Genomic DNA, 14,139 nt, shown 5'->3' with positions numbered 1-14,139 from the left:
AAGTGATATATTAATTCCAATATGTGTTTCTTGTGATTCTTTAAATGTTTTCTACCTTCATATTCAATTTGATTTGTTCCAACACAAATACAAACCTTCATTCTTTACATAGGACACTACCCCCTGCTCACTCATACCTTCTTCACTTTTATCTCAGCCTTGGTTGAAGAAAGACTTCTCCTTCCACGTTTGCTGGTTTTGGCAAAATTAAAATTTTATTTTTAGTTTTATTAGCATCTCCGGAATATTGTCCTCGAGTTGAGGACTTGATTAATATCATGACTCCTTTAACTCTTTAGGTTGGCTAAAGGAGAATATCTGCCAGCCCACAGACTTATCTTTGTCTCCTTGGAATTAGACTATGAGGAAGCCTGCTTCCGTCTGTGTATGCCGATCTGTTAGTGGACACATGCGAGCAACTTACATCGTAACGATTACTGTTGATTCAGCGTTCAGCCTCGCTTATTAGATGCAGTTGCTTTGTGATCCAATCGCCTGACTTGGTCAGCGATCAAATTGCTCTCAGTAATTTAGAGGTTCACTTTATAAGCTACCTCTCTGTCCCCTCAGCATGCTGAAGTGGAAGCTAGTCTTTCACTTGAGAGATATGCTTATCTTTTTCTTCCTCTGAGTTCGTCATTCCTTTGCGGTTTTTCGGCAGATGCAGTTGCTCCCATTAACTGGTGTCCTAACCTGGTAGTTTATCTATCCAGGCAGCTCAGATTCATCCTTGTGTTTCCGACGTGAGGGCGCTCTAGCTATTTTGAGGGCCTGGGAGAATTTGGAGGTTGTCTCGGTGGCTGAAGGTGCCAAAAGTGATAGCTATCCTTTCAAATGAGTTTTATTTAAAGCAAGTGATCTCAACACCTCGATCCAAGCTCACAATGAGCCTAGATCACGGCGCCAAAGGTAAAACCTATCCTTAGAGGTTTGCTTGAAACAAGCAATCTCTCAACACCTCTCTATGCAGGCTCGCAACATGATTCAAGATCGCAGAACAATCCAGGGTCACAGCAAGCCTGTATCACACACCTGTGACTGTTTATGCTCTTCTGAGCCTGCTTTACCTGTTGGGTTAGAGTGCATGAGCCAGGCTTGCACACCCTTGCAGATCGCGGTCCGGTGTGGGCTTGTGATTCTGCCATGTTTCGGTCACTGCGCATTCACTAAAGGTGATCACAGAGTGTTGCTCAAAGCTCAAGGGGATCACTTGGCTCACACAAGCTCTTGCTCTCTGTTGAATGCTCTTTGAACTAGTAACTGTCTTTCTAGTCCCCTAATGTACGTGAGGCAGTTAGGAATCTAGAATGAGCGGTTTATTGCACCGCTTGGGCTCTGACATCACTCTAACCCTAAGGGCTAAAGGGTCGGTTTTTTTCACCAAGAAACCTTTATGCCTGAGATGGCTAATGGTAGTATACAATTTTGTGTACGCTATCCGGTATTCATATTTTAAAAGTGTTTATGGAAACAAATTCCTTCTAGATTCCTATTCTCTGCCACAAGGCGAGAGGGGATGTTATTGAAGGAATTTGATATTCTCTCTCTCTCTCTCTCTCTCTCTCTCTCTCTCTCTCTCTCTCTCTCTCTCTCTCTCTCTCTCTCTCTCTCTCAAGGATTCCCATTTTCAGATGACTTGAATTGGGTACAGTCATCAAAATTCAGTTTTGGGAAAACACTAATTGCTTTAGATTTGTAATATTTTTATTTTTTTATGAATGAACTTTTACGATCGTGCACTAGACTTTGAGAAAAAACAACAAGAATTCAGGCGTGCTTGTGTGAAGCACTTGTCTTCCCAGTAGAGAAATATTACAATGCAGCTCCTCACTAGTACAGTGGTAATGTGCTCAAGTAGCATTAGCATGGCAGCAGATTGATCCCACATCCGTATTGTGTTTTTATGTTTCTTCACTTGCATTCAGTTTTCTTGAAAAGCTTTATATATAAGCTATTGTTCGTAAATTAAAGTTATCTTCCTCAGGAGAGTAGTTAGTCAGCTGATGATTATCAAATGAAAGAAAATGTGCCATTTTTTTTTGTTTAAATAGTCTTTAAGACCATTAGGTAGTAGTTTCAATGGATACTCCTACTCTTCTTTTCTCTTCCATTGGAAATTAGGGTTACCCAGCCCTCCATCTAGGATGAAGAAACTACAAAACTTGAGCACTGTTGAGTTTTCTCCTTGAACAATCCTCAATTGTGATCTTTTAGCTTCTTCCTCTCTTGCTCTCGGTGAGCAAACAACACCTTGATGCGAGCAGCTTTGGAACGTTTCCACACAACTGATGATGCAAACATTTTTGGAACGTCTCCACATGTTCTTATTATTGGTGATCTATTTAGCGATTCCTCACCGTTCAGTAGCTCCCTTCTCTAGTTTGCTCTCTCAATAGAGCTATACTAGATGTACTACAAGGGGTTCGCTCATTTTTAGGAAAACTGTATGACATAGTAAACGTTTGCAAATCGCAGAACTTTGTTCGATTGGTTGTTTGTGACTAATCGTTCTTCTGTTTGCTATCGGTTACATACTTTACAACTATCCTTGATCGGTTGTGGACGCTTACTTGTGCCCTGAGTAGTAACAATTTTAACCCCCTTTTTTATTCCAGCAACTACAGTTCGAAGTACAGTACAGTAATGAAGCAGGATAGTTAATGGGTAAAAGGTAAATGAATCCTACACAATACAAACCTGAGAAGGTGCTCAGGTTTATACTGGATTTTTATAAGAAATGCATTTACTTCCCAAGGGCTCATAAGAGGTAGGGCACTGATGTAGTAGTTGCACTTGGACACATTCTCAGAGCGGTCACTTAGGGTGCCCTCCTAACCATTGGCATGTCTTCCTTTGCTTGTTGACCTAGAGGCCCAGACCTTGTTACCTCCCCTTGTCAACACAGTCTAAGGCTGGCGACTGACTTTGGATCAAAGGAGGTTGGGTTAACAGCAGATCCTCTTCAGTCTGAGGATCTGCAGAGTAGTGCTCACATGAGCGCTTCCACAGTACGCTCTCCTCTCAGAGCGAGTGTGCTTGATGAGCTTACTCAACGAGAGGATAAACACCCCTACCCTTACCCCTCTGAACATACCGACCCTTCAGGTATTGTTGGCAGTTGCCCTTGCAAGCAGGTTGCTTGTAAGCGCCAGTGCGACTTGTCAGAGATTCCATGAATCTCCAACTCTCGCAGTTACCTGTGCTAACTCTGGATTGCAAGGTAGAACGTGAGACACAGGTTAGCGCTCCTGTCAAGGTTAGCGCACCTGTGGTAAGTCGCAATCCTCATGTATTTCCAGTGCAACTGGTCGCCAGAGCGCTCTGGCTACATGAAACTTAGCTCTCCGAAGCTCGCAGTTAATCACGCAATCCACCTGCTACCCAGTGTATCATCACTGTGGTCATGTGATACTCCAAGAGTCTATAGGGTAATTTGGCAGATAAGCTTGTTACCTAACTACCTACGGGCTTAGGTCCAGACCACATGATCACAGTGGATCTAAAAGACTTGTACTTTCAGATCCCTATTCACCTGGCTTCAGCAAGGAAAGATATACCCTTTTTAGGTATTGTGCTTCTGTCAGTGGACAACCCCTCAAGTGTTCACTTGAATGTTCATCCAAGTTCAGCTTGGACGCACACCAATGCCATTCGTCTTCTCTGCTATCTACACGACTGGCTAGTCCTGGCGGACTTTGTGTGGACCCTTTTCCAACATCGAGCCATGCCTCTTGAGTTTTTCCTTGATCTGGGGCTTGTGGTAAACTTAGAGTAGTCCTCTTTGGAACCCAAGCAGGATCTGGTATATCTTGGAATGCAGATAGACATGAGAGAAAGTCTTCCTGTAAGATTCAAAGGAGTGGCTTGTCAGTTACTGATGCGAAGCTCACTGCGAGCCCGTATGCGACAGCGCCTGCTGGGACACCGAGACCGTTGAGTATCCAACAGATGCCATCACATGCGGTTATTTTAATGGAAGCTGAAGACCTTTGGGTCTCAGGGCAAGGATCCTCGCTGAATCCTCATTCCAGGGGGATTGGAACCAAGACAAGACCTAAATAGGTGGATCCGGGATTCGGACCTTCTCCTAAGAGTAAATCCTTCTCCCTCTCCTAATTTTCAATATTAAACTTACCCGATAATCATGTAGCTGTCAACTCCGTTGCCCGACAGAATTCTATGGAGGGATACGCCAGCTATCACAATACTAGAAGGGGGTGTACTTACCAGCACCACCTGTGGCCAGGTACTCAATCATTTGTTGTTGACACCTCCTCAATTATTCCTCTGTCGTGCTTCCGGCTAGACGTTCTGGGATACGCTTATGGTCTTCGAGTTTATTCATGGATTTTTGGTGAAGTATTCTCTTAGATTAACGGCTGTCGCATTACTGGAATCCTTTTTATATTAGCTAGATAGCTTTTATATAAATACTGGTTAACGGTTAATGAATTTTTGCTTGTTTTTGGATCACCCTTTGGCTAACTCTTTGAAACAAGATGTCTGACGTTTCGCAAGCTCCCTCCCATAGACGATGTAGGTCTTGCAATAGGCGTATTCCGAAGGCCTCGGTAGATCCTCACACCGCTTGTTCTGACTGTAGGGACAGGCCCTGTCTATTAGAAAATCGATGTGAGGAGTGCGCCGGACTTTCGGAATTGGAATTTGTCCGTCTTTTAAAATATTCATCTAAGTTAGAGAGAGGTAGAGTTAGGAGAAGTTCTTCTCACTCTTCTATGTTTTCCTCACCTCATGATCCCCTACCTTTTCCTACCCCTGTAGTGGCTACCCCCGAACCTACTGTGTGCCCTCCGCCTGATATGTCAACTGTTTTGCGTGCTATTCAGGCTTTAGGAGATAAAGTAGAATCAGTGGTAAGTGACCATAAGTCTCTGATGGCCGAGGTTAAAGAACTGAAGGTCAAGAGTGCAGTGGGTGGAAATAGTGCCAGTGCTGTGACGAGTGCTAGTGTCGGTGCAGTGCCAAGTGCTAGTGGTGCCAGTGTGGTGCGTGAGGATTTTTCTGTGCGAGCCAGTCGTCCTCCCAGTCCGGGACCTCTTGCAAGCTCCCATGCCCAGGGGAGAAGCAATGTCGAAGGGCTTAAGGGTTCGACAGGCCTTGTTAGGCGCACAGAATTATCCTCGGTGGTTGCGGGCGTGTCTTCCTTAGACCGTCACTCCCACCTGCAGACGATTGAGCCCGTCTTCTCGTCCGCTGATCAACATGCAGGGAAGAAACGTTGGTCTCAGGTCTCGAGACCACTTAAACGGAGAGTTCAGTCAGCGAGTGCTCAGCCAGGTTGTAGTCATTGGCTCAGCTCTGACTCGCCTCAGTCTTCGGTCGACTGTACTCCGCCCAAGAGGAGTAAGGTTCTGCCTATACAGAGCCCGACTGTGATTTTACCTCAGTCTGTTATCGTTTCTGCCGACCCCAAGTGGACCCTGCTTCAGTCCATGCAAGCTCAGCTTTCGGACTTGATGCGTGAGTGTCGGGCTGAGAGTGTTGCACCTCCTCCTCCGCCTACACTCCCTCCACCTGTTCTCGCTCCGCCTGTGCTCGCCCAGCCTGCACCTGCTCCGCCTGGTCGCAGCACCATCTGCCAGGCGTACGATGTTGAGCCACTTTCGGAGTTTGCTGTTCCCAGTGTTGTTCAGCCTCAGCCTTCTTTAAGGCAACCCTTGCTTTGGGATCAGGAGAGTTATTCCACTCTTCCTCCGCCTCCCCTTGCTGCTCCACCAGTGGTGCAACTCTCGGTTGGGGTACAACAACCTCTCCCCTCCGTGAGTCTGTCTGCTCAACCATCGCTGCAGCGAGCTCAACCCTCCTCTAGGCAAGCTCCTCTACACCCTGGACTTGCGCCTCAGGAGCCTCAGCTTGCGAGAACTTTACCTTGTTCTGCGCAGCCTCAACCTCTTCATGCTCCACTCATCTCACAGGAACAGGAACGGACTACTCCGCCTCCGTCCTCCGCTCAGCTTGTGCAATCCTTGGGTTCAACTCTTGCTAGGAGTCAACCTCCTTCACCCATGCGCCTGCCTTCTGCTTCGTCTGTTGTTCAGCCTATGCAGTCTGAGCCTCAGGTTTTCCCTCAAGATGAGGAAACCTCTGTTATTGTTCCTACCCGTTCTGACTCTGCGGTTCAGCATTCTGGTCCGATCGCTTCGCTACCCTCTGCTGATGAAGTGTCGGATGATGAGGAGGCACACCTTGATCCCTCATCAGACGTGGAAGAGTCTAAGCTTTCTCCATTGTCTATTGATTTTCGAAAGGTCTTGGCTCTACTCAGGGAGATTTACCCAGACCACTTCGTCTCTGCTATTCCCCGCTCTCCTCCATCTGAGTTTTCGCTGGGCGTACAACAAGCTAAGTCCAACTATACTAAGCTTGTCCTAGCTAGATCCTCCAAGAGGGCTTTAAGGATCTTAGGGGAGTGGCTTCAGTCTAAACAACACCTTGGCAAGACTTCCTTCATGTTCCCTCCAACGAAGCTCGCTTCGAAAGGTTGCGTTTGGTATGCCACAGGGGAAGCACCAGGCTTGGGAGTACCTGCCTCTGCCCAGGCTGACTTCTCAAGTCTGGTGGACTCGCCTCGGAGGACTGCGATGAGACGCTCGAAGGTTTGTTGGACCTTCTCAGACCTGGATCATCTTCTGAAAGGGTTGTTCAGAGCTTTCGAAATGTTCAACTTTCTCGACTGGTGCCTGGGAGCCCTCAGCAAGAAAACCTCTCCTGCAGACAAAGATTCTGCCATGCTAATTATGTCCTGCATGGATAAGGCCATCAGAGATGGATCGGGTGAGCTAGCGTCGTTATTTGTATCAGGGGTGTTGAAGAAAAGGGAACAACTGTGTACCTTCCTCTCCGCCAGCATTACACCGTGCCAACGGTCACAACTCCTTTTTGCTCCACTCTCAAAGTTCCTCTTTCCCGAGGAGCTAGTTAAGGACTTGTCGGCTGCCCTGATACAGAAGGACACGCACGATCTTGTAGCCTCATCGGCTCGTAAGTCTAAGGTTACCACCTCTGTCCCCAAGACTTATCGCTCCCCAGTGGCTGATACCCCGGCTACGAGGTTCATACCGCCCTTTCGTGGTAGAGCCCCCAGCCGAGGAAGCTCCCGTCCAGACTCTCACAGGAGCAAGTCTAGGAAAGGACCCAGGACATCTAAGGGAAAGAACTGACTCTCAGATTCTCCAGACAACAGTAGGAGCCAGACTCAAGATCTTCTGGCGAGCCTGGGAGAAGAGAGGTGCAGACGCACAGTCTGTCAGTTGGCTGAGGTACGGTTACAGGATTCCATTCTGCCTCAAACCGCCTCTGACCACATCGCCCATCAACCTCTCTCCCAACTACAAAGAAGAGGACAAGAGGCTAGCATTGCAACAGGAGGTGTCGCTACTTGTGCAGAAGAAGGCAGTGGTTATAGTCCGGGACCATCAATCCCCGGGCTTCTACAACCGTCTCTTTCTTGTGGCCAAGAAGACAGGAGGTTGGAGACCGGTGCTGGACGTCAGCTCTCTCAACGAGTATGTCACCAAGCAGACGTTCACAATGGAGACGACCAAGTCGGTCTTAGCAGCGGTCAGACAGGAGGACTGGATGGTCTCGTTGGACTTGAAAGATGCATACTTTCACGTTCCCATTCATCCAGACTCCCAACCTTTCCTGAGATTCGTTTTCGGAAAGGTTGTCTATCAGTTCCAAGCCCTGTGTTTTGGCCTAAGCACAGCTCCTATGGTCTTTACTCATCTGATGAGGAATGTAGCGAAATTCCTGCACTTATCGAACATCAGAGCCTCCCTCTACCTAGACGACTGGCTGTTGAGAGCCTCCACGAGTCGTCGTTGTCTGGAGAACCTCTCTTGGACTTTAGATCTAATCAGAGACCTAGGTCTATTAGTCAATATAGAGAAATCTCAACTCATTCCCTCCCAATCCATTGTGTACCTGGGAATGGAGATTCAGAGTCGGGATTTTCGGGCTTTTCCATCGGCCCCCAGGATAAACCAAGCCCTAGAGTGCATCATGAGCATGCTGAAGAGGAGCAATTGCTCAGTGAGACAGTGGATGAGTCTCACAGGGACCCTCTCATCACTGGCCCTGTTTGTCGAGCTAGGGAGACTCCACCTCCGCCCTCTTCAATTCCATCTTGCGGCTCATTGGGACAAGGGCTCGACTCTAGAAGCAGTCTCTATCCCTATCAACCAAGAGATGAAGACCACTCTCCTGTGGTGGAAGCACAATCTCCTTCTCAAGGAGGGTCTATCATTGGCCATCCAGACCCCCCATCTTCATCTCTTCTCGGATGCATCGGACTCGGGCTGGGGTGCGACCTTGGACGGACGGGAATGCTCAGGAGTATGGAACAAGGAACAAGGATTACTCCACATCAACTGCAAGGAACTGTTAGCAGTTCATCTTGCCCTGTTGAACTTCAAGTCCCTCCTGCTAGGCAAAGTGGTGGAGGTGAATTCAGACAACACCACAGCCTTGGCTTACATCTCCAAGCAAGGAGGGACCCATTCGAGGAGCCTTTACGAGATCGCAAGGGACCTCCTCATTTGGTCAAGAGGTCTAAACCTCACACTGGTCACGAGGTTCATCCAGGGCGATATGAATGTTTCAGCGGATCGCCTCAGCAGAAGGAATCAGGTCATTCCCACGGAATGGACCCTCCACAAGAGTGTGTGCAACAGACTTTGGACCTTGTGGGGTCAACCTACCATAGATCTGTTTGCCACCTCCATCACCAAGAGACTTCCGCTTTATTGTTCCCCTGTTCCAGACCCTGCAGCGGTTTATGTGGATGCTTTTCTTCTGAACTGGTCCCATCTCGACCTGTACGCATTCCCTCCGTTCAAAATAATAAACAAAGTTCTGCAGAAATTCGTCTCGCACGAAGGGACACGGCTGACGCTGGTTGCTCCCCTTTGGCCTGCAAGAGAATGGTACACAGAGGTACTTCAATGGCTAGTCGACTTCCCCAGGACTCTACCTCTAAGAGTGGACCTTCTACGTCAACCACACGTAGACAGGTTGCACCCAAACCTCCACGCTCTTCGACTGACTGCCTTCAGACTGTCGAAAGATTCGCTAGAGCTAGAGGCTTTTCGAAGGAGGCAGCCAGTGCGATTGCCAGAGCTAGAAGAATTTCCACTCGTAGAGTCTACCAGTCTAAGTGGGAGGTCTTCCGAAGCTGGTGTAGAGCCAATTCAATATCCTCTACCAATACCTCTGTGATCCAAATAGCTGACTTCCTTCTTCATCTTAGGAATGAGAGATCCCTTTCAACACCTACGATTAAAGGATATAGGAGCATGTTGGCCTCAGTTCTCCGCCACAGGGGTTTGGACCTGTCTTCCAACAAGGACCTTCAAGACATTCTCAAGTCTTTTGAGACATCTAAAGAACGTCGTCTTTCCACTCCAGGCTGGAATCTAGACGTAGTCTTAAGGTTCCTTATGACATCTAGGTTCGAACCTCTCCAGTCAGCTTCCTTCAAGGATCTTACCCTCAAGACTGCTTTTCTCGTTTGCCTTGCAACAGCTAAGAGAGTCAGTGAGGTTCATGCCTTCAGCAAGAACATTGGTTTCACAACCGAATCTGCAACATGTTCTTTTCAGCTTGGATTCCTAGCAAAGAACGAGCTTCCTTCACGTCCTTGGCCTAGATCTTTCGAAATACCTAGCCTCTCCAACATGGTAGGTAACGAACTAGAGAGAGTTCTTTGCCCTGTCAGAGCTCTCAAATATTATCTGAAGAGGTCTAAACCTATTCGAGGACAGTCAGAAGCCTTATGGTGTGCCATCAAGAAACCCTCGAGACCCATGTCCAAGAATGGGCTTTCGTACTATATAAGGCTTCTGATCAGAGAAGCACATTCTCACTTAAAGGAGGAAGACCTTGCATTGCTGAAGGTAAGGACCCACGAAGTAAGAGCTGTAGCTACTTCGTTGGCCTTTAATAAAAACCGTTCTCTGCAGAGCATTATGGATGCAACCTATTGGAGGAGCAAGTCAGTGTTTGCATCATTTTATCTGAAAGATGTCCAGTCTCTTTACGAGAACTGCTACACCCTGGGACCATTCGTAGCAGCGAGTGCAGTAGTAGGTGAGGGCTCAGCCACTACATTCCCTTAATCCCATAACCTTTTTAACCTTTCTCTTGAATACTTTTATTGTTGTTTTTATGGTTGTTACGGTAGGCTAAGAAGCCTTCCGCATCCTTGGATTTGGCGGGTGGTCTATTCATTCTTGAGAAGCGCCTGGGTTAAAGGTTTGGTAGAGGTCCTTTAGTAGGGTTGCAACCCCTTGTACTTTGGCACCTTTGGGTTGATTCAGCCTCCAAGAGGAACGCTGCGCTCAGTAAGGAAGACGAACTTTAAATAAAAGGCAGAGTAACGGTTCTATTCGACTTCCTTACCAGGTACTTATTATTTCATTGTTATTTGAGATAACTGTTATATGAAATATGGGATACTTAGCTATCCTTTAATCATGTACACTGGTTTTCACCCACCTCCCTGGGTGTGAATCAGCTACATGATTATCGGGTAAGTTTAATATTGAAAAATGTTATTTTTATTAATAAAATAAATTTTTGAATATACTTACCCGATAATCATGATTTAATCGACCCTCCCTTTCCTCCCCAGAGAGAACCAGTGGACCGAGGAATAATTGAGGAGGTGTCAACAACAAATGATTGAGTACCTGGCCACAGGTGGCGCTGGTAAGTACACCCCCTTCTAGTATTGTGATAGCTGGCGTATCCCTCCATAGAATTCTGTCGGGCAACGGAGTTGACAGCTACATGATTATCGGGTAAGTATATTCAAAAATTTATTTTATTAATAAAAATAACATTTTGATGCCATTCATGGATGCATCGAAAAAAGGGGGAGGGTGGTGCCCCCTGCTGACTTGCTGCAGCACATTGCCTCTGGGCTGTGGTCTGTCAGATCAGCAATGCTACATAAACCTCCTGTTGTTGAAAGCAACATACCTTGCTCTTCAACATTTCTAAGAGCTCCATTCAGGTTTCTCAGCAGTGTTGATGAGCAACAACATGACCATAGTGACAAGCAAGGAGGTTCAATTGCACAGCATCTTTGCCAACTAGTCATCAAAATTTTGCGAGGGACAGAGGACATTACAATCTCACTATGAGCCTGCTTCATACCCAACAGAAAGAACATCTTGGCAAACAATCTGAGCAGGAAGACTCAGATAGCTGGCTCTGAGGGGTCTTTGGATCCTCAGATAGTAAACAAAGTGATGACTTTGTGAGGTTCGCCGACAATAGAGCTGTTCTCGATGTCCCGCAACCTGAAGTTTTTGATGTATTGCTTGCCAGTACTGGATACATAGGTAGCACGTCAGGCTGCCTTCCAACTTCAGTGGGATAACTGGGAAATTGATGCATTCCTCCCCTTTCTGCCTATTGAGGAAACTCCTCAACAGGGTGAGATCCATAGCCAACCTATCCATGAAGTGGATAGTCGCGTCAGGGCAACATGCAGAATGCTACCTTGACCTGCTGCTGACAGTTTCCAAGATAGCTTCATCCTCTCCATAACTTGCTGCACCAACCACACACTTGGATTTACCATCAGACAGTGGGATCCCTACATCTTTGAGCATGGAGAGTATCCTGTGTCTCCTCACTGACAGAGGATTTTTGCATCCAGTAGGGAAACAGATGTCTGGTTAGCTTAGGAGGTCCTCAAAATCAGTCTACCAGGTAAAGTGTGTGATCTTTTGTGGTCAGTGTCGTGGAAGGGTCTCTCTCCGCCCCGAACCACTGTAATGTATCCCTAATTGCTGAATTTGTATCTTTTCTCCGAGAGGAAAACTCTACTCAGTCTCGACAGTAAAGGCTATCGCTCAGCCTTAAGCCAAGTCTTTAGACTGAAAATTGTTAATATTTCCTCTTCTGTAGAGCTGTCCGTGCTAATACGTAGTTTGCAAAGTCTTCGCCTCAGTTGGAAGTGAGACACCTTTCATGGAACATCGTCAGTTCTTTGTTCCCGGAAAGGAGCACTTACAAGTCGTTTCATGGGTGGGGCTTCGGACCATGATCTAACTCAGAAAATGGTTTCCTCTTGCTTTAATCTCCAATAAGAGGGTTAGCAAGTTGCATGATCTCTGCTACGACATCACCCATTTCAACTTTGTCCCCATATTTTTTGCCAAGACTCAAATTCCAAACTGATGATCCTAATTGGCTGCTCTTGTGTCCTGCAAGAGTGGTAAGGTACTACTTAAATGAACTCGAGGAGTTTGCCCACAGATCAAGCACTTACTTGTCAGCACTGGCTTGGTCAAGAAGAGGGTGACGAGAAACACCTTCTCGTGGAATAGGTATTTACCGTGCCATTAATCCTTTCCCTCTTCGACAGCAGAGATGACATCATTAGGCATAAGTACATCCTTGGCATTCAAGAATTTTCCTGTGATGCAGGTATTACAAGCAGGTGTATGGAAGAGACAATCTACCTTCACTACCCACTATCTTCAAGATGTAACACACAGGTCCTTAGACACATTTTTGATAGACCCTGTGGTAGCTGCACAGCAACTGTTATAGCTACCCTAGCTCCTCAGTACTATTACCAGTTGTTGGAAGGCAGAGGTTACGGTGTTAGTTTGGGATGAATGAAAAGGGAATGACTCGTCTTTTCTTTTCTTCATCTTCCCCTCTCTTGGGGCACAGCATCTAAAGACCCTGTCAGCTGGAACTCTTTGACTGCAGAGATGCCCCATATGGCTTGTAGCTAAAATTTGTATAATTATTCCGTTACATTCCTAATCTCCTTATGAGAGGAAGTTTGGACGTTTGGTCCTCTGTTTGTATGTTTATAAACCTGTTGATTATAAACATGTTGATTATAAATAGCTTATGATAATCAGTTACATTCTTACACTCATAAGCACTTTTGTATTGGCCGTCAACCTGCTGGTATTGACAGGCTACTGGTTCATGAGGTGTTAGAATGGTTATCCCTTGCATTATCATGCTCGGATGCAGCGGCCTTGGGTCAAAAGTTTCAGCCAGTTGAAGTGACTTCCACTCATCTTAGGGTGAGTCTCTTACGTAAAGAACAAAGGTTTGTATTTGTGTTAGGACAAATGAAAAATTTGGAATTAATTTATATTTTGCTAACTATACAAACCTTAGTTCTTTACACTTACTTTACCCTCCATCACTTACCCCCAGTGAAAGTCCTGGCTACAATCAAACGGAAGAATGTATGAGTGAGGGGGAGAGAGTTGCTTCTCCCCGCTACCACTGGTCGAGTGTTGACACCAAGTCTAGTTTATATAGCCATATACCAGCTAGCGCTAATTTCTTCTCCTACATAAAGAACTGTGGTTTGTATAGTTAGGAAAATTACAAATTACTGTACTTGTACTTCCAAATTTGTCATTTTTCATTTTATTTCAGAATGCCTGTTCAGTATATTGTTGGTAATTGGGACTTCCACTCAGTTACTATAAAGTTACGCCCACCGGTGTTTATACCAAGACCAGAAACAGAAAAGTTAGTTGATTTAGCCCTTCAGTGTCTACAAGGAATGGGAAGACCTAGAGTACTGGATATTGGATGTGGTTCTGGGGCTATTAGCTTGGCACTTCTTAAGAATGTCAGTGATGTAAGTTCTTGAGATCAAATCTTCTTATCCCTTCTCCTCCATGGTATTTGAATTCAAATCATGTGATTGATTAAGAGATTTTTAATTCTTAAAGCAAGGTAGAGTATCAATATTTTTTGTAATAGCCAATTCTTTGAAACTTTAAAACTTTTTATAAATTGTATCCTGACTTTGTAGAATTGAAAAAAGAGATTGACCAATTATGTTTTTCAAATATCACATTTGTTCCGTAACCGAAATACAAACCACGCTATTTACATTGGGTTTACCTTTTAGCGCAGCTGAAATGGCGAGCCATTAGAATTTAACGAGGGTGTATTACCCCCGCGCTAGTTAGCGGGGGGTAGGGGAGTGGTAGCTAGCTACCCCTCCCCCCCCCTCACACACAGGTCAGTGCTCACTTTCACTTTTGGCTCGGACTGGGACAGACGTCTCTATCTTGGTCCTCTCTTGGCAGCCATTGTTTGTTTTGTCTTTACTTAATC

At 46.0% G+C, this 14,139-nt stretch overlaps 2 protein-coding genes across 7 annotated transcripts in view; both read left to right on the top strand.

The window, feature by feature from the left end:
• Positions 1-14,139, top strand: part of Dip-C (dipeptidase C) — a 935,347-nt gene that overhangs the window by 758,407 nt on the left and 162,801 nt on the right. The gene's annotated exons all lie outside the window — the stretch shown is intronic.
• LOC137654593 (MTRF1L release factor glutamine methyltransferase-like) overlaps positions 1-14,139 on the top strand; it is a 193,108-nt gene that overhangs the window by 46,902 nt on the left and 132,067 nt on the right. For all 5 annotated transcript variants that reach the window (XM_068388367.1, XM_068388364.1, XM_068388365.1 and 2 more), the window contains exon 4: positions 13,447-13,654. In XM_068388367.1, coding sequence (XP_068244468.1) covers positions 13,447-13,654 — 208 coding nt within the window. The remainder of the gene's footprint in view (positions 1-13,446; positions 13,655-14,139) is intronic.

This window comes from Palaemon carinicauda, chromosome 15 (assembly GCF_036898095.1).
Source record: "Palaemon carinicauda isolate YSFRI2023 chromosome 15, ASM3689809v2, whole genome shotgun sequence".
Classification (NCBI taxonomy): Eukaryota; Metazoa; Arthropoda; class Malacostraca; order Decapoda; family Palaemonidae; genus Palaemon; species Palaemon carinicauda.
The sequence above is the reverse complement of the archived record's forward strand: the minus strand, read 5'-3'. Positions and strand labels throughout refer to the sequence as shown.